At 33.5% G+C, this 23,076-nt stretch overlaps 1 protein-coding gene across 1 annotated transcript in view; it reads left to right on the top strand.

Annotated features, from left to right (window-relative positions):
* The window catches only part of LOC148283762 (uncharacterized), an 83,450-nt gene extending 60,806 nt beyond the window's left edge, over positions 1–22,644 (top strand). Inside the window, exon 2 of the mRNA XM_088243305.1 lies at positions 19,828–22,644. Within this exon, the coding sequence (XP_088099431.1) occupies positions 19,828–20,636 (809 nt within the window). The 3' untranslated portion in view covers positions 20,637–22,644. The remainder of the gene's footprint in view (positions 1–19,827) is intronic.
* Positions 22,645–23,076: the final 432 nt, after the last annotated feature.

Here is a 23,076-nt window from a genome sequence, read left to right as displayed (position 1 = left end):
CACCCAACTCACCTGATGCTCCTCCATCACCTGATGCACCTAATGCACCTGCTGCGCCAACATCTCCAGAGGCCCCTAATGGCCCATCTCCTCCTGATCCACCGGATGCACCTGATGCTTCAGGTGCAGCTAATGGTATCAATGGACCAAACGCACCTGATGCTCTTCCACCACCTGATGGACCAACAGCTCCAGAGTCTCCTAATGGCCCATCACCACCAGATCCACCCAACTCACCCGATGCTCCTCCATCACCTGATGCACCTAATGCACCTGATGCCCCAGATGCTTCAGGTGCCGCTAATGGTATCAATGAACCAAACGCACCTGATGCTCCTGCACCACCTGCTGCGCCAACAGCACCAGAGTCTCCAAATGGTCCAACTCCACCAGATCCCCCCGACGCACCTGATTCTTCTGGTGCAGCTAATGGTGCTAATGCACCCAACTCACCTGATGCTCCTCCATCACCTGATACACCCAATGAACCTACTGCGCCAACAGCTCCAGAGGCTCCTAATGGCCCATCTCCTCCTGATCTACCAGATGCACTTGATACTTCAGGTGCAGCTAATGGTGCTAATGCACCCAACTCACCTGATGCTCCTCCATCACCTGATGCACCTAATGCACCTGCTGCGCCAACATCTCCAGAGGCCCCTAATGGCCCATCTCCTCCTGATCCACCAGATGCACCTGATGCTTCAGGTGCAGCTAATGGTATCAATGGACCAAGCGCACCTGATGCTCTTCCACCACCTGATGGACCAACAGCTCCAGAGTCTCCTAATGGCCCATCTCCACCAGATCCACCCAACTCACCCGATGCTCCTCCATCACCTGATGCACCTAATGCACCTGATGCCCCAGACGCTTCAGGTGCCGCTAATGGTATCAATGAACCAAATGCACCTGATTCTCCTCCACCACCTGCTGCGCCAACAGCACCAGAGTCTCCTAATGGCCCATCTCCACCAGGTCCACCTAACTCACCCGATACTCCTCCATCAACTGATGCACCTAATGCACCTGATGCTCCAGCAGCTCCAGATGCCTCAAATGGCCCATCTCCACCAGATCCACCCAACTCACCCGATGCTCCTCCATCACCTGATGCACCTAATGCACCTGATGCCCCAGACGCTTCAGGTGCCGCTAATGGTATCAATGAACCAAATGCACCTGATGCTCCTCCACCACCTGCTGCGCCAACAGCACCAGAGTCTCCTAATGGCCCATCTCCACCAGGTCCACCTAACTCACCCGATACTCCTCCATCACCTGATGCACCTAATGCACCTGATGCCCCAGATGCTTCAGGTGCCGCTAATGGTATCAATGAACCAAACGCACCTGATGCACCTACAGCTCCAGAATCTCCTAATAGCCCATCTCCACCAGATCCACCCGACGCCCCTGATACTTCTGATGCAGCTAATGGTGCTAATGCACCCAACTCACCTGATGCCCCAGATGCTTCAGGAGCCGCTAATGGTATCAATGAACCAAACGCACCTGATGCTCCTCCACCACCTGCTGCGCCAGCAGCACCAGAGTCTCCAAATGGTCCAACTCCACCAGATCCCCCCGACGCACCTGATTCGTCTGGTACAGCTAATGGTGTTAATGCACCCAACTCACCTGATGCACCTTCATCACCTGATGCACCCAATGCACCTGCTACGCCAACAGCTCCAGATGCCCCTAATGGCCCATCTCCTTCTGATCCACCAGACGCACCTGATGCTTCAGGAGCAGCTAATGGTGTGAATGCACCCAGCTCACCTGATGCTCCTCCATCACCTGATGCACCCAATTCACCTGATGCGCCAGCAGCTCCAGAGGCCCCTAATAGCCCGTCTCCTCCTGATCCACCAGATACACCAGATGCTTCAGGTGCAGCTAATGGTGCCAATGGTCCAAACGCACCTGATGCTACTCCTCCAGCTGATGCACCAACAGCACCAGAGGCTCCTAATGGCCCCTCTCCACCAAATCCACCTGACGCACCGGATAACTCTGGAGCTGCTAATGGTGGTAATGCACCCAACGCACCAGCATCGCCTGAAACCCCTAATGGGCCATCACCGCCAGATCCACCTGACGCGCCAGATGCTTCCGGGACAGCGAATAGCGTCAATGCACCTAACGCACCTGACGCACCATCCTCACCTGATTCGCCAAGCGCTCCAAACGCTCCATCTTCACCTGATCCGCCTGATGGACCTGAAGCACCAAATGCACCAAATTCACCTGAATTCCATATTATACCACCTCCTGCAAATTCTCCTGAGACTCATTAATCACTGGATGTTTTACTGTTCATTTTCTTTACCGAATAATTGACTTAACCGGTTTATATTGCGAGAAAATTATATGCATTGACCTAGACCGAGTCTGTTCTTGTCTTTATATTTTTCATCTTGTAGAACTAATTCACTTACACGAGTAAGTACGAACTTAATTGCTAAGAAATCCTTCATTTTCTTTCTTACCGCGTCCTCTCTTAACCAACTAGACTTTCTGATATTTTCTATATTCGTAATATTAAAACTAATCGTCGGAAACATTCTACCATCCCTCGTATATGAAGCATTTAACAAGAATTTTAAGTCTTAATATGTTTAACACTCTGGATAATATGTTCAGAAGAGAACTAATACGCTTGATTCAGAATAACAGAACTGAGGCGTTTTGTCTCTTTTCTTGCTTTTAACCATGAAATCAAATGTTATTTTTCCCTCCTAATTTCCTTCAATCATCCCTCACCACTCCTTATTAATTTCTTTCTTTTACTTCCCACTACATCCTTGTTTTGTCTTTATTTCTTTTATTTTAATATAAAGAATATTTATTAAAGCCGTCGTCGCCTTTTTGTAGTTTAATTTAGTGAGTAAATATTTTTGGATGGCAGGCCCTACAATATTTTATTTTTTTATGGTTTTTATTTATTTTTATTACCTGTACATCTGTTTGTATTCAAAATAAAGTCAAATTAAATCTATCTTTCTAATAATTTAAACAAATGTAATCTAGTCTTCTTTATTGAAGGCTTTTTCGATGTCCATGAATGCAACGTATGGCGTGTACGTAGGTATTTTGATTTCTTTCGATTCTCTTTATATGCGCAATACTTGTAAAATATCCATACCAGACTGACGATATCGCGAGAGCGATGAAACCGGTTACTTGTATATTAAACTAAGTTAGAGCCTTTACAAATTACAACAGGGATGGAGAATACCTTAAATAAGGGAATATGAAAGTCTAGGCATTGTTAATCTTAATGACTCCCGAGGGGATGAAATCCAGTCTTTTGTCGACGAACATTTGGACAAACTCAAATATTTTACAGCCTGTAGTTACAGCCTGTCAATTGTTAAAGTTACAGCCTGTCAATCGTTAAAATATTTACTTCTTAAAAATAAATAATAAACATTTAATTATTTTTCATTGCTTCAGAATAAAAAAACTAAGACACATTTTTTTTATTGTCAAAAAGTTACATAAATTATTATATTTATTTTTTTGGCTTCGAGGTGAACGTGTCAATGCTTTGCTTTGCTAGATTGAATTAACACATCGAAAGTTTGTTTTCAATGATTGTTTTTACTTGAAATCAGATATTATATAAACATGTTTTTTTTTGTGTTTCGGATAATACAAATTGCGAGGACATGCGGTGACAGAGAATTTTGCTAAATATGAATTTGCATATTGTAACTATCTTACAAATGCCTCCTTGATACTGTGCAAAAAAGACACATGCATGTCAGACCTTTTGTGCCCAACTTAAATAGACAATTTTGACATTTCATCGTCACGTTTTCCGCACCTCAAAACTGAACCGATTTTATTATTTTATGAATTTATGACTTTTTTGTATCCGTACCGACCTGACAGACGTTGTCCTGCCCAAACGTTGGTTTGCCTGCTATTACTTTGGAAAAATACTTTTTATTAATAAGTAGGTTCTTAGGCACCCTTTGTGATAACATTCCACAACTAAAAATTGTCAATATTAAAAAAATATTGAATTTAAGTAGGTACTTGTTTATGGTTGAATTCCAAAACATATTTTTTTTTTTTAATATGGCATTCTTTTAACAAACGTCAAACTCCAGTCGTCTCACCAACAATGTGATGCACTAATGTAGGAAAACGATTCTCAAAAATTTATTAAATTTAATATTATTTTAATGTTACTAAAATCCAATAAAAAGAAATAAATGAATAGAAATTATAAGGAATTTGAGGAACGAATCTGATAAAGATCCACAAAAAACAAATGCTGTTTGTAAACATTCAAAAACGAACTTTGTTTATACACAAAAAAACAACATCTAATCTTTTTTTTTGCAAATGTCTTCTCCTCGAATGCAACCCTGGTAGATCGATGAATAAAACTTTTATGCTCCTGACTTATTTTTAACATATTCAATTGAAGATTTTAATATCTACGAACACGCACAGCGCAAAGATCTATATTTCTCTGAAAACCGCACGTAAATCGGTTAAGCCGTTTAGAAAGAGTACGGTGACATCACACGTAGAGGGGAATTATATATATATATTCTAGCGGATCCGACAGACGTTGTCCTTCCCAAACGTTTGCTCATCTGCTATTTGCTGGTTAAGGGGTTAGTTTTTTATTTTATCTCTTCATGTGATTGGCTATGATTCATCGTTGTGCTCAAATCAAATTTTAAAAATCAACAAAAAAAAGGGAGAAAATATGTGAATACGTGTTAATTAAGAAAAATCAAAAGGCACTCAACTTATGCCCAAAGCAATTATAGTCATTTTCTAACCGTCAGCTGGGTTTTGACGCGATCTTGACATTTAATTCGAAACCAAAAGAAATATAAATTAAAATTCCTGATTGTGTCGTGAAAGCGTGCAAAACTGTTCGAACAAAAGAAAAAATACTTTTCATTAATAAGTGGGTACCAGGCCACTTGTTTGTGATCAAATTCTAAAACTAAAAATTGTCAATATTCAAATATTAAATTTTAATAGGTACTTGTTTATGGTAGAATTCCAAAACATTAGAAAAATATTTTTTTTAAATATGGCATTCTTTTTGAAAAGTCAAACTCCGGTCTTCTCACCAACAAAGGAGCGTATTTATGTAGAAATACGATTTTTAAAAATGTGTTGAATTTAATATTATTTTAGTTTTACCAAAAATCCTGTATAAAGAAATGAATTGGTAGAAATTATCAGGAATTTAAGGAAAGAATCTGATTGAGATCCACAAAAAAACGAATAATGTTTTTAAACATTCAAAAACAAGTTTTTTTGTACACTAAAAAACAGCGTCTTTCCATTTTTTTGTAAATGCATTCTTTTTAAATGCAACCCTGGTAGATCAACGAATAAAACATTTATGCTCCTAGCTTCTTTTTTACATATTCGATTGAAGATTTTAGTTTTACGAACACGCACAGCGCAAAGATCTATATTTCTCTGAAAACCGCACGTAAATCGGTTAAGCCGTTTAGGAAAGTACGGTGACATCACACGTACAGAGGAATTATATGTATATATAAAGATATTCTATTTATTTATCTGTCTATCGCACTTTTAAAATCGGCAAAAAACTGGGTGATATTAACGGTTTTTGGATAGTCTTAGTTCTGAAAATAAACAATTTATTTTTAAAAAATAAAAAAAGATACGCCAGTGGTAAATATATTTAAAGTTTATGAAAAAATCACTGCTTTAGTGCCACAATCCAGCGAGAAAATAGAGGAATACGTTTGAATGAAGAAAAATCAGAGTTTGTTTTCTTTTAAACCCGCTACAAGACTTTTTTTTGAAATTTCAAAGTACAGGCATGTTACTCCACTACTTAAGGAATTTCACTACTACGACTACATTTTCCCCAGAGAGCCGAATACAAACTCTGTTGGCTTATCTTTAAGTCAATGCTCAACTTCGCTCCGGAATATCTAAAGGAATTATGCATTCCAGATGAACCAGCTAACTACGTCTTATGCTCAGATCAGCTACATCTACGGCGATAGGAAAATTTATTATAAGAGTAGCTTTAAGCAACCAGTAGCTCAATCTCAAATAACTATCGACGTGCTAATAAGCGACGTGATAACAATTTCTCACCATGGTTGTTTATCGTATTCGCGATCACAGCGGAACATTTGAACACCTTAAATTAAATATCAAAATATTTACGTTTCGCGACGTATAATCCTGCTGCGCAATCAATTTTTTTAATTTCACCGGTGTTAATATGGAAATTATTCAAAAACTGCTATTTTCATTTATGTATTTATTATTTATCATGCTATTTATTGCATTTAGCCGGCAGTTGGCAAGCCAAATGTCAAGAAAAGCAGTCGCCATAATAATTATATTTTAATTTTCACTTTTTTGTATTAGATACTCATGACTTTTTTGAAAATGAAATATATTGTATTATTTTTTTGAGTGAACGCCGTTTTTTTGCCAATGAACTGTATTTATTCACGAGGAAAACAAAAAAACAAACCAACATGAGCGTTGACTTAGAGATTACACACGCGTTGACTTTTGACTGCGATAACTTAAGCATGTTCATTATTGTTCATTGTGATCGCTCAAATGCTTAGCATGTTTTTAAGCACGTCGATAGTTGTTTGTGATTGAGCTACTAAGAACTAAATTCGGTAAAAATGCATTTGCGGTCTTAGGCCCTATGGCATAAAATGCATTAAAAAATATATTTAGATCTCAAAATACAAATAAAAATGCATAAGTTACGAAAGTGAAGTGATGATTTAAAAAAAAACTTAAAACCCACCTACACTCCAAATCATTAAAAAAAATCCGTGGAACGTGACAAAATAATAAACAACAATAAACCATCACGCCGTTTCCCCGTTAGGGTAGGCAGAGAGGATAGACCGCCACATCACTCTATCTTTGCATACAGATCTCGTTTCTTCTACATTCATACATCTTCTCATGCATGCGCGCCTTTTATTCCGACTTTTGACATGTCCATCTTCAAGTATTTATTTGATTTGGTCATGCCATGTCTTTCTCGGTCTACCTCTATTTCTGCACCCCTTAACATTCGCATTGTAAATATTCTTAGCCGTTCTTTCGCTGTCCATTCGTTCTACATGTCCAAACCAGCGCAGAGCTCTTTTCTTGATTTTGTCGATAATGCTTGTCTCAGCCTTACATAAGGTACGGATATGTTTTTTTTTTAAATTAAAAAATATACATGTTTTTTAAAATTGTAAATCACTTTGTAAAGCGTCCTTGCGCGTTTATATTACTAAAATGGCGCTAATAATTGTATTTTTTATTAGTTTGCACAAGTAGTAAATATTATAAGATATTAAGGTAACCTAGAAGAATGTTGTTATAAATTAATTAAATCTAAACTGTAGATTTTTTTTTTTTTTATCTTATGTATGATTTAATATGTATGAAATGTGGATATTTTTCTAAATCAATAAATTAATGTAGATATGTGTAAGGCCGAATTACATTTTACCCTTTTTGTATGCCTAAAAAATATTACTATAATTATTTATATATTTTTTATATATATACGGTCTAAGCCAAATACAACAGTTACATAAAATAACATAAATACAAGAAACTGAACAAAAATAACGTAAAACAACGTAGCAAAGACAAACAAAGGCAATACAATAAAAAAATACAATATATTCACAAAAGTGAAAGACATACGACTTCGAGCTAAACCATGCCAATCCAACTTCATCCCACGCTGTTTTAGTCGCGAAGAGATCTACGAAAACTGGAAGATCTATCCTAAAGAATTCGTGTGATAAATTGACTAATCTATACATTCTGGACATTGGGGCATAAAAACAAAAGTCGCTCTTGGAACATTGAATAAATAGTTGATTTTGACTTCTGGTAAAATGGTTGGGAACATGAAAAGAAATTGATCGCAACAGATATGGGACATCACTTATGACATTAAGTATTTTGAAAATGCATACAAAGTCCATCTCAGTTCTTATGTTTAAAATTTGATGCAACAGAGAGAGAAAACAATTTTGTGAAGGGAATATGGGAGTTGAGGCATTTACAGGAATTATGACCTGTCATTGGCTGGTTTATGTTGCCACTTTACACACTGTGTAACATTCTCTATTCTGCCCATGTTTGAACATCCGCATTTTCTCAACTCTTCCATCTGTTGACTTTTGTGAAGTAAAATAACTAAAACCTTTATCATGTGGGTAAGATTCATCCGGCTGAACATTGGTGAATTGTCACCTACTAGGCAACGCCTGAAACCAATTTTCCATATTTTTATTTGGAAAAAATACATATATTACTTATGATTTTAATCAATCAAAAATACCGCTGGAATATCAGAAAAACTATAATTATTAAGAATAAAAATAGAAATGATTTTATCCTAACGGATCTGTCACCATAACGAATTTATTTAATTTAAATATTTTTGTAAAAAAATCAGGTTACGCGGTACCACCGAGATCTTTGATAAAAGATTTATAGCTTAGCACGTCGGCCTCGAGGTTAAGTGGTCAGCGCGTTTGCCTACCTGCTCTCGGATTCCCAACATAGGTTGACGTGATATATTTATTTAAAAAGGTGTTTTTACACCAAAATATTTTCATAGCCACTAGACTGGCTCCTGAAGCGAACGACTGATCATTTTACCCGAACGTTACAAAAATGATCAAGGTACGCTGCGATTGATGTACCATTGGTACACATTAGGTACAGAAATGGAATGATGATGATGATGATATGGTTATGTTTTGATATATCTGTATCTGGGAAATATGTTTACTATGTTCTACTATGGATGGAATGACTGAGAACGATATTTATAGGAGAATGAGTTCCGGGAACAGAGTGGTACACATAAATCAGTACCTTGGCGATAGATACCAAATAACGAAGGTGAATGACGAAATTTCCGAGCCCCTCAAAATTTCATTGGGAGTACCACAAGGATCGGTTCTCGGACCGGTTTTGTTTATTATATACATAAATGATATTGTCGAAACATTAAAATATTCAAAAATAAGACTCTTTGCAGACGATGCCTTAATATATATATCGGGAGAAAATTATAAAACAATTATGGACAGACCAAATCATGATCTTAATAGTGTATCACTGTGGCTACAAATTAATAAATTGAAATTAAATGTTAACAAAACTAAATATATGAATATAGGAAACAAAAGAATAGAAATAACACCATCAATTGTAATAGAAAATGAAAAACTTAATGAAGTCACTGAAATTAAATATTTAGGTGTAATGTTGGATTCAAAACTTACATTTTACCAAAACGCTAAGATGGTAATAAATAAGATTGCAAAAAAAATATCAATTTTGGGAAGGATCAGAAGATTTATTGATAATGACTCTTGCAAAACTATTTACAAAGCAATTATTGAACCACACGTTAACTACTGTAGTAGCATTTTATTTTTATCAAACAAAGAAAACACAGATAAACTAACTGTATTACAAAATAAAGCCTTTAGAATCATTTTGAAAAAAAACAGATACACGAGGGTTAAGTCGATGGTAAATGAAATGAAATTATTAACATATAAACAAATAATATTTTACAATACAATGATATTTGTTCATAAAATTATAAACTCTAATAAAAAAAACGAATTTTGGAAAAAAATTGATCGGAACCAGCATGAACACGATCACAATACTAGAGAAAAGAACAAAATTAGAACTCCATTTAGGAAAAAGGCAAAGTCACAAAATTAAATTTTATTTAAAGCAATTAAAAAGTATTACGAAATGGAAAAAAATATTTATGAAGAAAAAAACATATCAAAATTTAAGATAATGGTCAAGACATATGTGATAAACAATTTATAAATTAAATATATTTGCAATGTTATTATTAGAACACACATAACAATATGTATGATATGTGTGCCCTACTTTAAGATTTAAGATTTTTTAATCAACCTTGGTAAGTAAATGTTTGTCATAAAAGGTAAAATTAGCAGTTCACAATGGAGTCCTGCTCTCGACCCTGATGTATGGGAGCGAAGCAAGGACTTGAAAAAACAGGGTTGAAAGTAAGCTGAATGTTGTCGAAATGCGATCCCTCAGGCGAATGTGTGGTAAAACTATATACGATTGATGCACAAATGTTAAGATCCTGACATTATGTAAGGCTATGATAGGCATTATCGACAAAATCATGAAAGGAGCTCTGCGTTGGTTTGGACATGTAGAGCAAATGGACAGCGAAAAAACGGCTAAAAATATTTACAATGCGAATGTTGATGGATGCAAAAATAGAGGAAGACCGAGAAAGATATGGCTGTACCAAATCCAACAAATACTTAAAGATGGACATGTTAAATGTCATGATAAGATGTATGAATGTAGAGGAAGCGAGATCTGTATGCAAAAGTCAAGTGATGTGGTGTCCTATCCTCTCGGTCTATCCTTACGGTGAAACGGCGTGATGGTTTGTTTGTTTGTATTGTAACAATTTTCATATCAAAAACAGTTCAAACAATTTGCATAAATTTATTTTCAACGCTCTGATAACAATTTTTCTTTTTTATTTACTTTTAAACAGTTGATTAGACATAAGTATCTCCGATGAGAGAGTTGAGGAAATGTGGATGTTTAATCATGGGCAGAATGGTGAATTTTACACAGAGTGTAAAGTGGCCACTTAAACCAGCCAGCCAGATCAGAAGTTCTGTAAATGCCTAGACTTCCATATTTCCTTCTCAAAAATGTTTTTCCTAACTGTTGCAACAAATCGTTCAATGTTTTTTTTTATTATTTATCAAAACATACAAAAATTAAAATGCAAATTATCAAGTCCTACTGAACCGCATAAAATGTAGTAGTTCTTATTATTGAAAGAATTTATTTTTACGTACATCTTCAAGAAAATTTGCCTACAATTAAATGCTCTATTCTTTAACGCTCCTAAAAAAACATTTTGTATTTCCAACTTCCCGTAGGGCTGAAGTTCCTCATAGATGTGAACATCAAAATATGAAAATTAAAAAATAAACAGCTTCCAGGTCTATTCAGATGTATTTTTAGTTCCTTACATGAAATCCACATTGTATCCTTCAGCGCAAAAACCTTTTTATTTTTTTATTTATTTCTCTCGACTGAAATTATTATTCACAAGGGGTCGGGAACAACTCGCCTTTATTCTTCTAGCTGGTTATTTTCGTGTTTGTTATTTTATTTAACTTTCTGAGTGCCCGTTTAGCATTTTAGCGCTCTTTAGTAAATATTTACTTCCATTTGGCTACGGGGTAAAATCAAGGGGGTCTTTGTTATGAATTACGTATTTTTATAATAATTCCACGCCAAGGCTCACATTTGATTAAATATTTCAATGTTGAAACAACCTTGCATTAAATTATTTCATAATGGTAATTGCCTCTAAAAATTTGATAAAAATAATTGACAAAAATATAAAGCGTAAGTAGCAAACAAATAATATTGTGAAAGAATGAGAAAACTTATATATGTATTTATCAGATTGACAATTATATCAAACGAAAATTTAAAACGAATTAACTAAGCACTACCCCAATCCATATTTCAGTATGGGATAATCGGATGGGGTGGTGCTTTGAAAATAAATTATTTTCCGAAAAATAATTATAAAAGTTATATTTAATTTGTAATTTTGGTGATGTACCCAAAATAAAACACGTTTATTGGATTTTAATTCTACTTTATTTTTTCAAATCTACTAGAGGGTATATTGTAACGCCTTTTGTCTTGTTAGGACATTTTCAAACTAACTTAAATATTTACCAAGTTTCCTTGTGTACTAAAAATAATTGCTGTTTAATGATTAGGGATTTCTATACAAGCCAAAATAAGTAATGTAATTAAAAATCAATTAGACATATATGTATTGGGTATTTTTATTAGGTACATTATGGGTATATTGGGGAAAGCCTTCCATTATTTTAAATATTTATAAAGGTACACATTTGTAAGGGTATAATTTAATATGGAATTCTACCAATTGTCTGTATATACAAAAAAAATAATAAAATTATATAAAAAAACTGTGTTTAATAGTTTAAGAAATTTAGAGTTTTTCCTATAAAATTGTTATTAAAAAATAATTGTTCACTTCAAATCCAGCTTTACTTCAAGACAACATAAATATTAATGTTTCTACGTCACACAACGTAAGTAAGCGATCTGGACCAACTGGTTATATCTTCAAACAAACCATCACGCCGTTTCCCTGTAAGGGTAGGCAGAGAGAATAGAACGCCACAACACTCTATCTTTGATACAGATCTCGCTTCCTCTACATTCATTCATCTTCTCATGCACGCGCGCCGATTATTCCGACTTTTGACATGTCCATCTTTAAGTATTTGTTGGATTCGGTCATGCCATGTCTTTCTCTCTCTTTCTCTATTTCTGCATCAATCGCATTGTAAATATTCTTAGCCGTTCTTTCGCTGTCCATTCGTTCTACATGTACAAACCAGCGCAGAGCTCCTTTCTTGATTTTGTCGATAATTCTTGTCTCAGCCTTACATAATGTACGGATCTCAACACTTATGCATCTATCGTACATAGTTTTACCACACATTTGCCGGGGAGATTGCATTTCGACAGCATTTAGCCTACTTTCATCCCTGTTTTTCAAAGTCCATACTTCGCTCCCATATATATTTATTTCAAAATAAAAAATAACTACAGCGCAACATCGCTATACTTACAGAAAAATGTTTTTCTTTGATGAAATGAAAAAATGAAATTAAAAAAATCAATTAAAAATACAATATATTCTGTTGAGGCCCATCGTCAGGGTTACCACTTGTGTTGGTCACCAATAACTGTCCACTTTACTATTGTCTCTGTAGGTAATTTGACCAGCGTGTGCAACAGGAGATGTTTTTTTCCTGCACTGCAGGCTAAAATGTGGTGTAAGAAGTCGTCTGGAGTTCTACATCCAACACTTTACGCGTGGTCTTCATTTTGCTCTTTAAAAGGTTGCTACAAACTTCATAATAAAAGGAAGTCGGTACTTACATGAGTTTTGGACGCTATTTATTGAACCAGAAATAAATTTCCACAAAATGAACGAGATAATGTTATAGAATATGTAACTGATAAAATTGGACACAGAAGTTAAGATTATATGAATATTTTCTACTACGCGGTTGACGGTGATTTCGGAAGACGTAGATTTTAGATTTTGGTAGTAAGTGGTGGGTTGCAGAGGCAGAGAAGAATGAGCGACCAGTGCGTGAACGCTTTTACATCATTACCTACGTCACTGATCCTCTGTTTTGCCAACCTGTCGTGTTTGTTGTCTGTGCTCGACAGTTGGTAAAACCTACTTCTGAGGCACCGTGAAAAAGTCAAGAATTTAGAAATAAGAAAAAGTTGGATAAGTCAAAAGTTATATTTTAAATTCTTTTTTGTATAGCACGTATTTAAAACACCGCACATTTTTTGGTAATTCATATTATGTACAATTTGTATTTAGTTGTAATATTACACTTTTTTTTCTGAATAAACTAAAAATCCATTTAAAAAATAATAATAATTGTAATAAAATTACGGTGTAGTCACGTGATGGTGTCACATTATTGGACTCACAATATATTGAAAGTGTGAAGTTTGAATCCCGCCTTTGCACAAATTGTTTCACACGCTCTTTTTGAAGGAAGAATGAAATATTTGAATTCTTGTTTTGTCTTCAACTTAGACAAATGCGTGTGTGTTGATGGGAGTGAAATAAACCGCGAGTCTTTAACAAACTGTGTGAAAACACTCCCTCGAGTCACTGTGTGGTAACTTGAGGTTAGGAAACGATCGCCTGATAATCACTGTCTTTTTTTATATTACTTAAATTATATGTGTGCCTAACTTAGTGATCTAAATAGATTTCACGTCTTTCTCTCAAATAAATGTTTTATCAACGATGTTTTGAGTTTGTCTAAATTTTTTTAGACAAGAACTGGATTCAAACCCCTAGGGAGCTGTAATTATTGCAATAGATGGAGAACGTTTTAGAGAAGGGAATCTGTATTCCCTTCTCTAAAACGCCTTTATTTCTATAAATAAGGGCATCTACAGGGCTTTTGACATGTCACTGGCTGGTTTGAGAGGTTTGATTTGATTGATTACTTTTAAGCCTATTCGGTAAATTGAAATCTTTTTCACTACGTACAGTAAAAAAAAAAGAAGTTATTTATACCTATGACACAAACTAGCTAACACCCTGCTCGCTATTTAAAAAAAAACAATAATAATATTTAACTTGGGATTATGAATGGAGTTTTAAATAAATTGTCTATAACAGGCGTGACGGAAAAGGCAAGTTTTGCGAGTTTATATGAAAGTTCCCGCATTTATTTCTCGAGGGATTTTAAAGATTTAAACCACTGTGTATGTCGAAATGCAATAAATACGACTTAAAAATCTAGTGGCTGTAGTGAATATAAATTGTGATGTTTGTTGTTTGTACGGTGGAAATAAAGACAGATTTGATATATTATTAAAAGAATTTGCAGAAAAATATTTTAATAATTTCTACATATTTTTTTACATTATGTGGCAGGGTTATGCAAACAGTGAAATAAATAAAATGATGACAAAAAAGTTATTGAAAAGGTATTGGGTGACCCTAGATACCACTCTTCGGCCCGGAAAGGTTGAAAAATATTTAGATGGATCCAGTAGAAATTACGATAAAACTTTTTTGTAATCAAAGACTTTCTTTAACGCGATAGTGGCGGGACAAATATTTTGATCAGCTCCAAATGTCGACGCAAATCCAATTAATTTTTCCATTCACTCTGCTAATCCCTTACAGAAATCAATTAAACGAATGAATTTTGAAATTACATTTCCCAGCAATTTCAAATAACAATCCAGAACAAAGGTTAGCCGAAACGAGATCCGAGTGCTGGTCAAAAATATTCATATTTTTTTATGTTAGAGATAAACTATTGTATGAATTTAAATTACTTTTCAATCGTTTCTCGTCGTGAATCTGGTTGTTTTGAAGCTCCACTTTGTCAAAGTATTTGTTAAATTTTTTATTATACACGTTTCAGGGCCAGACCGCGAAACTTCAGAGGAACATTCTTAGCTTTTAAAAAAATCCTTATATATTTTTCCCAAAAGTCATCTAAAAAAAAAAAAATTTGCTATCTCAAATTGAGTTAACCTTTAATTTTTTGGACTAATATCCCTTCTACAAACCCCTTACCCTCCTCAACAAAAAAAAATTAGAGAAAACCGTATTTGACTAACAAAGTGATACGCACCAGACGCGGATAAGGGAAGCGGCTGGGTAGGGATAGGGGTAATGGTTTGTGGAGGAGCTGCTTGCCCGAGAAATTAAGGATTTACTACATTTGAGATCATATATATATTTTATTTAAGTGACTTTTTGGAAAAAATTGTTAGAGATTTTTTAAAAGCTTACCATGAGGAATGTTCGTCTGCAGTTTCGCGGTCTGGCTCTCTACGCCACCAAGTCAGAAATGATTTTTACAGTAAATGTGCGAAATTGAATATATACTTCACTGCAGCAAAACCCGTAGAAGATTCTAGAAAGACCAAATGAACAGATTGAACTGCAAGATTTTGAGAGCATATTGAGAAGCACCCATTTGAAAGACTATTTAAGTAATGGAAAGACAGTTGGGCCTCATCACCGGAGGCTGAATGAGTAGTCTGAGAAGAACAAATCGTCAGATCTACAGGAAGATGAAAAAAAAAAGACATTTAGATTTTATTGACATATTAGAAAAAACGTTTAAAGGAAAGAATAGTGTGGATGTCTAGGCATTTACAGGGCTTATAACCTGTCATTGTTATGTTTAAGTTACCACTTTACACACTATGTAATTTTTACGATTTAGACCATAGTGTAATATCCATATTTCTTAAATTCACAAATATATGTATTTTTGTGAAGTAAGTTGAAGTTTAATCCGATTTAATAAATACTTGTATTTTATCAATCAAATTGAAATTGCACCCGCTCGCTTTGTGATCTAATAATCAGCGCGTTTGCTTAGCATCTAAAAGTTTTCTATTTTAATTCCGGACTATTCCGGATTATCAAGAAATAAATATAAAAAATATATTTTTACACTAAAATATTTCATTGTCATAGGACTGGTACCTGAAGCGTTAGACTAATTATCTTACCTCCAGCTAACAAAAATGATCAAGATAATAAATTATTTTGATAAAATAAATATTCTATTGTGTTCATGATGGTGTGATTAGACTGATCATATGATGATCTTGTTGTTGTTGATGATCATTATGACGATGACAATGATGCTGATAATGATGACGTAGATGACTGTTGCATGCTAGTGTATATTATTATGTAAAATATATAAAAAGCTAATACTGGTGCCCAACTCGGTCATTAGGATAAATAAGAAATACATGGGAAAAATCAGTCTTTTTAATTCATTTTATTAGTCTATGCTGATTAAGTGTAAAATAAATAAAAATATTAACAAATAAAAACGTCACGAAAATCACTACACTACTCGGAAAATTCATATGAAAAGCATACAAAATCGCAATGTTAGTTCAGATAAATACAACGAAATTCATAAATTATTACGACTCTTTTTTTAATTCACAGATGTCACTATAGCGTGTATAAATTACGCGCTTGTATGAAAGCCTTTTCAACTTTAAAATTATTTCTTCTGCTTAGGATATCCGTTTCCGGCTGTCGCTACGTCCTGATTTATTACAAGAGATCTTTTCAGGATTATTTTGCATTATTCAATAATACATTGATCCTGAAATTTCAGTTAAATTCAGATTGTTTTCCCTTACTGTGAAGCGAAAATGATAGATTTTCTGCCAATCGTAAAGTTGTGTGGCTCGCATTTTTCCAAATATGTAGATTATAACAGACAAAAGAATTAAAGAAATGTAGATGTCTAAACAAAAGCAGAATTGTGAATGCTACACAATGAATGAATGAACGCGAATTTAACTGAAATTTCAGGATCAATGTATTATTGAATAATGCGAAATAATCCTGAAAAGATCTCTTGTAATAAATCAAGACGTAGCGACAGCCGGAAACGGATATCCTAACCAGAAGAAATAATTTTAAAGTTGAAAAGACCACTGAAATCAGCTAATGTCCGGTCATGATCCCTGTAAATGCCTAGACTAGGGCATTTTTTGAACATCTATATTCCTTTAATTTTACCATTTGTTGATCTTTGTAAAGTCATTGTGTTCTTGGTCTCTGTTGTAGTATATTTATTTATCTGTACAAAGATACATTTAACAAAAAAACATTGTGTTTTACTAACTCTATGATTTCAAATAATTCTATCATAACAAATCTTGTCTTGACCCCGATCGGCCTCTTTATAATAACGGACCGAGGATTGAGAAAGTTGACAGCTTTTAGGGAGAAATTAATTTTGTTATTTATTTGTTCATTCAAAGTTACAGTCATTTAAATATTAATTTACTCATTAAGGATTTTCAGGCTATGCCTGTGTCAAGTCATAATAATGATATAGTAAAATTAATAATATCAAATTATAATGACATGTGATGTAATAGAATAACAATCCAGAAAAACCAGGTATAAGTTATAAATAATAAAATTCCATAGAATACAATGCAAAAAAGATAATCAGATATAAAAATTAAAACATAAATAATACAAATTAAGATATATATATAATCAAATTTACAAAATCAAAGTATCATTGAAATCAATAGAAAAAGAAAAAATATATAAAAACAAAATTGATATGATAATTGAGATATGGTTTCTAGAAACTCACACTATACAAAAGTAAGAACAAGAAGAACTAGGAGTAATAAATAAAATGCCAAATAAGTACTTAATTAAATACTTCGTAATGAAAAAACATAAAAATATCATTAAATATATAAAAAGCATATAAAAGTAAAAGTTTGTAAGGAAAGCAGATTTGTCAATATTTGCTAATTGGTAATCTTGAGCTTTGACAGGTGAGAAGGTTTTAGTATGTATTTTATTTTTACTCCGTATTTTACTGGGTTTTTTAAAAGTATGTTTTTCTATATGTTTTTACTACATTTTTAGTGTGTTTTTACTTAATTTTTCATTGTTTTTTACCTTTATTTATTGTATGTAATAATTAAATAACCCTTGTTAGATGACCAAAGTGACTCTGTATACATGTATAGTTTTATGTATGGAAAATGATATTTAATATTAATAAATATAATAAATTTTAATGTATCGTATATCATTAATGAAAGTAATAGACTCCATAAAATGTTAACCGTAAAATGTTTTGGCTGTTTGTGTTTTCTAATTTATTTTTTTTTGTTTTATTTTTTAATTTAATCAAATATTAACTTTTTTTTAAATGTTTTTTTATTATTGGATTTTTTTATTTAGTGTTGGTAAGATTGTAATTAATTGCTCGTGGCAATAAGTCCACCATTTAACTTTGCATGCCTTGGACATTATTTTTATATTTAAGATATTGTATATTATGGTTAATAAAGATTTATTATTAAACCGAAAAAAAAACAAAAACTTTTTTTCAATTTTTTTTCTTTTTAAACTTCAAAAGCGAAACGTTTACGTAAAAAATTCAGTGAAACTTAGAAATATAAGAAGTGTTTGGTTCGGGAAATTCGCGAAGCCCGACTGGTGAGGTGTACCATGAAATTTTATCTAAAAAGTTGAAGCTATTATGATACTTCCGCCCTCAAATTCCTACAAAACGAACTTTTCAAATTACAACACAAAAAGGGGCAAAAGCGTCCGGTCCCGATGTATTTTACGTTTCGAATGCTTATTTAAGCTTCTTTGTGCAAAATGCGTTACTCCAAATCTCTATTTTACACAAAGAACGATTTTGATTAATAAATTAAACAAAAAATATTGCCATATTGCGTTTTTTCAAGTTTTTGTCCCATTTAATATTCGCTCCCTGTACTGATATTTCGAATTGTATAAATGTCTGATTTATATAATTTATCTGTTCCTTGTACCGTAATTTTAATTTTATTTCTTTTATTATTTTTGGTGTAATATGCTGGTCCTGAGTCATCCGGTAATTGAAAAAAATATGTTAGTCAAATTATTGACCAATGAAAATTGTGTGTAAATATATGAGTGCGAATTTTGGCACCTTACCAAAGCTCAAAACACAAAACTTCTGATTTTTGAGAGTAAGTGCTTTAGAAGAATATAATGTATAAGGTGGTTCAATTTTATTATAAGATATTGTTTTTATACTCATTGCAATGTAAAAGGGCTTCTTCAAAAAACAGAAGAACATTTCAGAGAAACTAAAAGAAGGGAGAGGACTAAAAGAAATATTTTTTAATTGGTTATTAATGTTTTTTTTTATTATGAATCGTTTTTTCAATTTAAAAAAAAGTTAAAAAAGCGATTCATTAAAAGAAAAAAATAATAATTCGCAAATAAACTATATTTCTTTTAGTCCTCTCCTGTCTAGCCTCGATAATATTGATATCAAATAACCATCCTAGTGAGGAAAAAAAGACTTGATTTATTGGGTCCACGTGTAGTAATTTGTTAACATGATAAAAATAAAACAGGAATTAATTCATTAGTGACGTAAACCTTGACGAAGAAGCTTGTTGGTTTTGAAACCGGTCGGTGGAAAAAAATAAAAATATTAGTGGTTAAAAACGAAGTGGTTTTATTTATTTTAATATAGCTATATATGTTTGAAAAACTCGTCTCCTTCGTGTATCTTTAATTTATTATAATCCAGATTATTAAGTGTAATAATAATTGTATGTTTTCTTTGTCCTCAGGTTACGGAAGCATCGCTCCACGAACAGCGTTGGGGAAAGGAGCCACAATCGGTTACGCCCTATTTGGTATTCCTCTGACGATGTTATATCTGACTAGCGTGGGATCCTTGCTGTCGAGGGTAGCCCGAGGGGCATTCTCCAGAGCCCTATGCTGCTGCCTCTGTTCCAACTGCGGGTACTGTTGCTACGACGAAAGAAGAATGGCGGAAAAGGAGAGAAGAATGAAACTCAAAAGGCAACAGGAAGAAATGAGGTCCCAACAAACCTCTTCCAGCCAAAAATCACCAGAATCTTTCTACACGGTGAAAACAACATCAGATTTACAAACTAGAGACGCAGAATCTACAAGCAAAAGCGTGCTCAACAAAGATGCAGATAATCTGAGTTGGCCAGATACAGATTCGAAACTATCCATGCAAGGATTGAGCATTCTTGCTCCGATCTTACTTTGCCTCTGCATAATGTTCATATACATAATTGTGGGCACAGTAGTTTTATACAAATTAGATAACCTGCGTCCGATGGACGGGTTTTATTTCTGCTTCATGTCTCTGAGCACAATAGGTTTCGGTAATTTAGTCCCGGGGACTAACCATCCGAACCGGAAGAAACAAGGATTGGACAATACGACGCTGTGGTTTTGTTCAATTTACATCCTCTCGGGACTCGCCCTGACTGCGATGTGCTTCAACGTGGTACACGATGAGATCATTCACAGGCTCAAACACAGGCAGAAACAGTGGTCGCAAAAAGGGAACACCGTCAACGATGAAACGAATCTCAGGGACCCTTTTTACATAGCGTCCTGACAATTCTACAACCGCAGTAACAAGGCTGAGAACCTGTACAGCGTGATGGAAGAAAGTCTTATTGCGGAGAAGATGAAATCTTCGAGGACTAAGAGTCTCGAGGACCTGATGGAAGAAGCTTCTACTGTTGGAGGAGGGGAGTCTAGCGCGAGTGATATCCCGATGACAGAGTTCAGTATTACTCCGTGCAACGGAGAAGACGAAATTGTAGAAATCGTTATAAAGAAAGACAAAGTCAATACTATAAACATGGTGGCGTATAATTTTCTACCGGAAATGTTAAGTCAAGTAGTTAACAGTACGACTCCATAAAAAATAATTTTGAATATTGTAATTATAATTCATTCTAAAAGAGGGTATACAATATTCTACTAATAAAATAAAAATGAATAACTTAGGAAATATCGTGAATTTAAAAACACATTATTTTATCTGAACATTTTAAATTTAAGAGTGTAATGACACACAAATAGCAAGAATTTTTTTTAGAATGTAAAAAAACATTAAAACTAATGTTTTTATGCATTGACAAGAACAAACTAGATTTTCGATATTATTTCCATTATTTGAAGAATATTTCATTGGAAAAAGGATACTAAATCGAAAATTTTCATTGGAATATTAGACATTACTAAACATGTAAAAACCAAAGTCCTAGGTTTAATCTTCATCGTCACATCATTCTCTTTCACCATCTAATGGTGCATACGGCACTGAATTTGTACTTCAATCGCAGCGTAACGTTCTTTCAATCATTTTTGTTACATGAAGGTAAGATGATCAGTCTTACGCTTCAGGTGCCAGTTCAGGGACTATGAAATTTTCTAGTGAAAGAACACAATTTCAAATAAATATTTAATGTCAACCATTGCCTGGTAGGCAAACTCGCTGGCCACTACACCACAATGCCGACAATTATGTTAGCATAAATAAATATTCATTTTGGCCGAACCTTTTTTGAGTCTTTCAAATGAAAAATCTAATTATTTCAAATATACGTGTTGTTTTTCATAAATTTATTATTGCAGTAATTTAAAAATATATCTACGCTTTATTTTAAATAAAATTAATGTTATTTCTAGTTTTAATGTTTATTTGTACAATTTCACATTATGTTTATTTAATGACCAAATGCTTGACTCAAGCATGGAAGGTTCCAGGTTCGATTTTCGAGTAAAACACAATAAACGAAATCTGATTTTTCTCAGGCCTAGGTGTTCTAAAATTCGCCAGCAAAATAAGCGGTTTTTATTTCATTTTTTATTTTTTTGAATATACCATCAAATTAAGGCAAAGTGCATTTTATTTTTATGTATCGTATTATCAGCGCTGTGTTTTTTTTTGCAAGTTTGGTGACGTCACAAGTTTTAGTCGGTGTTTTTTGTTGATCTGTGAGTTAACTTCCTGGAAACTTAAAATTTACCATTACGCCCGATCATTGGTTGATTCTTAAGAATTCGTCACATAGTTCTAAGTATTTCAATTAATTTTTTATACGCTTTCGAGAAATTTCGCCGTACAATTTAGTGCGTGTGAAAAAAAATTTTCATGTCAAATTTTCCGTAGCACTGAACTTCCTCATTGGGCCTACTGGCCTGTTGTGGTGCAAAGTGGTGTTGTGTGGTGTGGTTCATTTCCTTAAATTAAAAGTAAGGTTTGTATTTAAAATGACGAAAATCTATTAAAAATATTTTTTCACAATACTGACTCCAAATCACAACTACTTTTTTAAAAGAAAATTAAGAACTGTTGATTATTAATTTTTTCCACCTGTGTTTTTGTAAATAACAAGAACAAAAATTAACAAAATCACAGAAAAATACATTTAACAGCAGTGACGTAATGTATTAAAATCTAATATAGATTTTTCCTTCTTAATAGTGAATTAGAAAAAATAAAAACATTTATTTTTGATTTTTTTTAACTTATACCCTCTTTTCCTGATCACCATTTGAGTTATTTTTTATATTGTTTTGTGTTATGAAGAGTTAAGATGAAAATTGAAACATGAAAACCAAGTGTGTTGTTTAGCTAGAAATAAACTGTGATTGAATGTAAATAAATTATGCATACAATTTCTCGAGCGTTTCTTTAATTCGATTATTTTAAACATTTTTTGTAAAAAAAATTGTGGTAATTATAAAATAGTTATATATTAAGTCTCTCGGTGTAATTTTAATTATAATCATAAGACTTGGTTGTTAAGATAATAGTTGATTGTAAATAACAATTTTAATTATATTAAATAAATTTCAATGGAAAAAGTATTTTATTTATTTTTATTTTAAAATATTAACTTGGCCTCGAGAGGGGAGACTACACCTCCGGAGAAATTATTATTATTATTATTTATTTATTTACAGACATTGTCCATGTATACAATTTATAAGGTTAAAACATCACAATAAAAGAATAGTTTAAAACATTTTTAAAAAAAAGA

The sequence above is a fragment of the Micrasema longulum genome, unplaced genomic scaffold (genome assembly GCF_059751315.1).
Source record: "Micrasema longulum isolate JH-2025_06_02 unplaced genomic scaffold, ASM5975131v1 h1tg000201l, whole genome shotgun sequence".
Classification (NCBI taxonomy): Eukaryota; Metazoa; Arthropoda; class Insecta; order Trichoptera; family Brachycentridae; genus Micrasema; species Micrasema longulum.
Note: the sequence above shows the minus strand (reverse complement) of the source record. Positions and strands in the feature narration are given on the sequence as shown.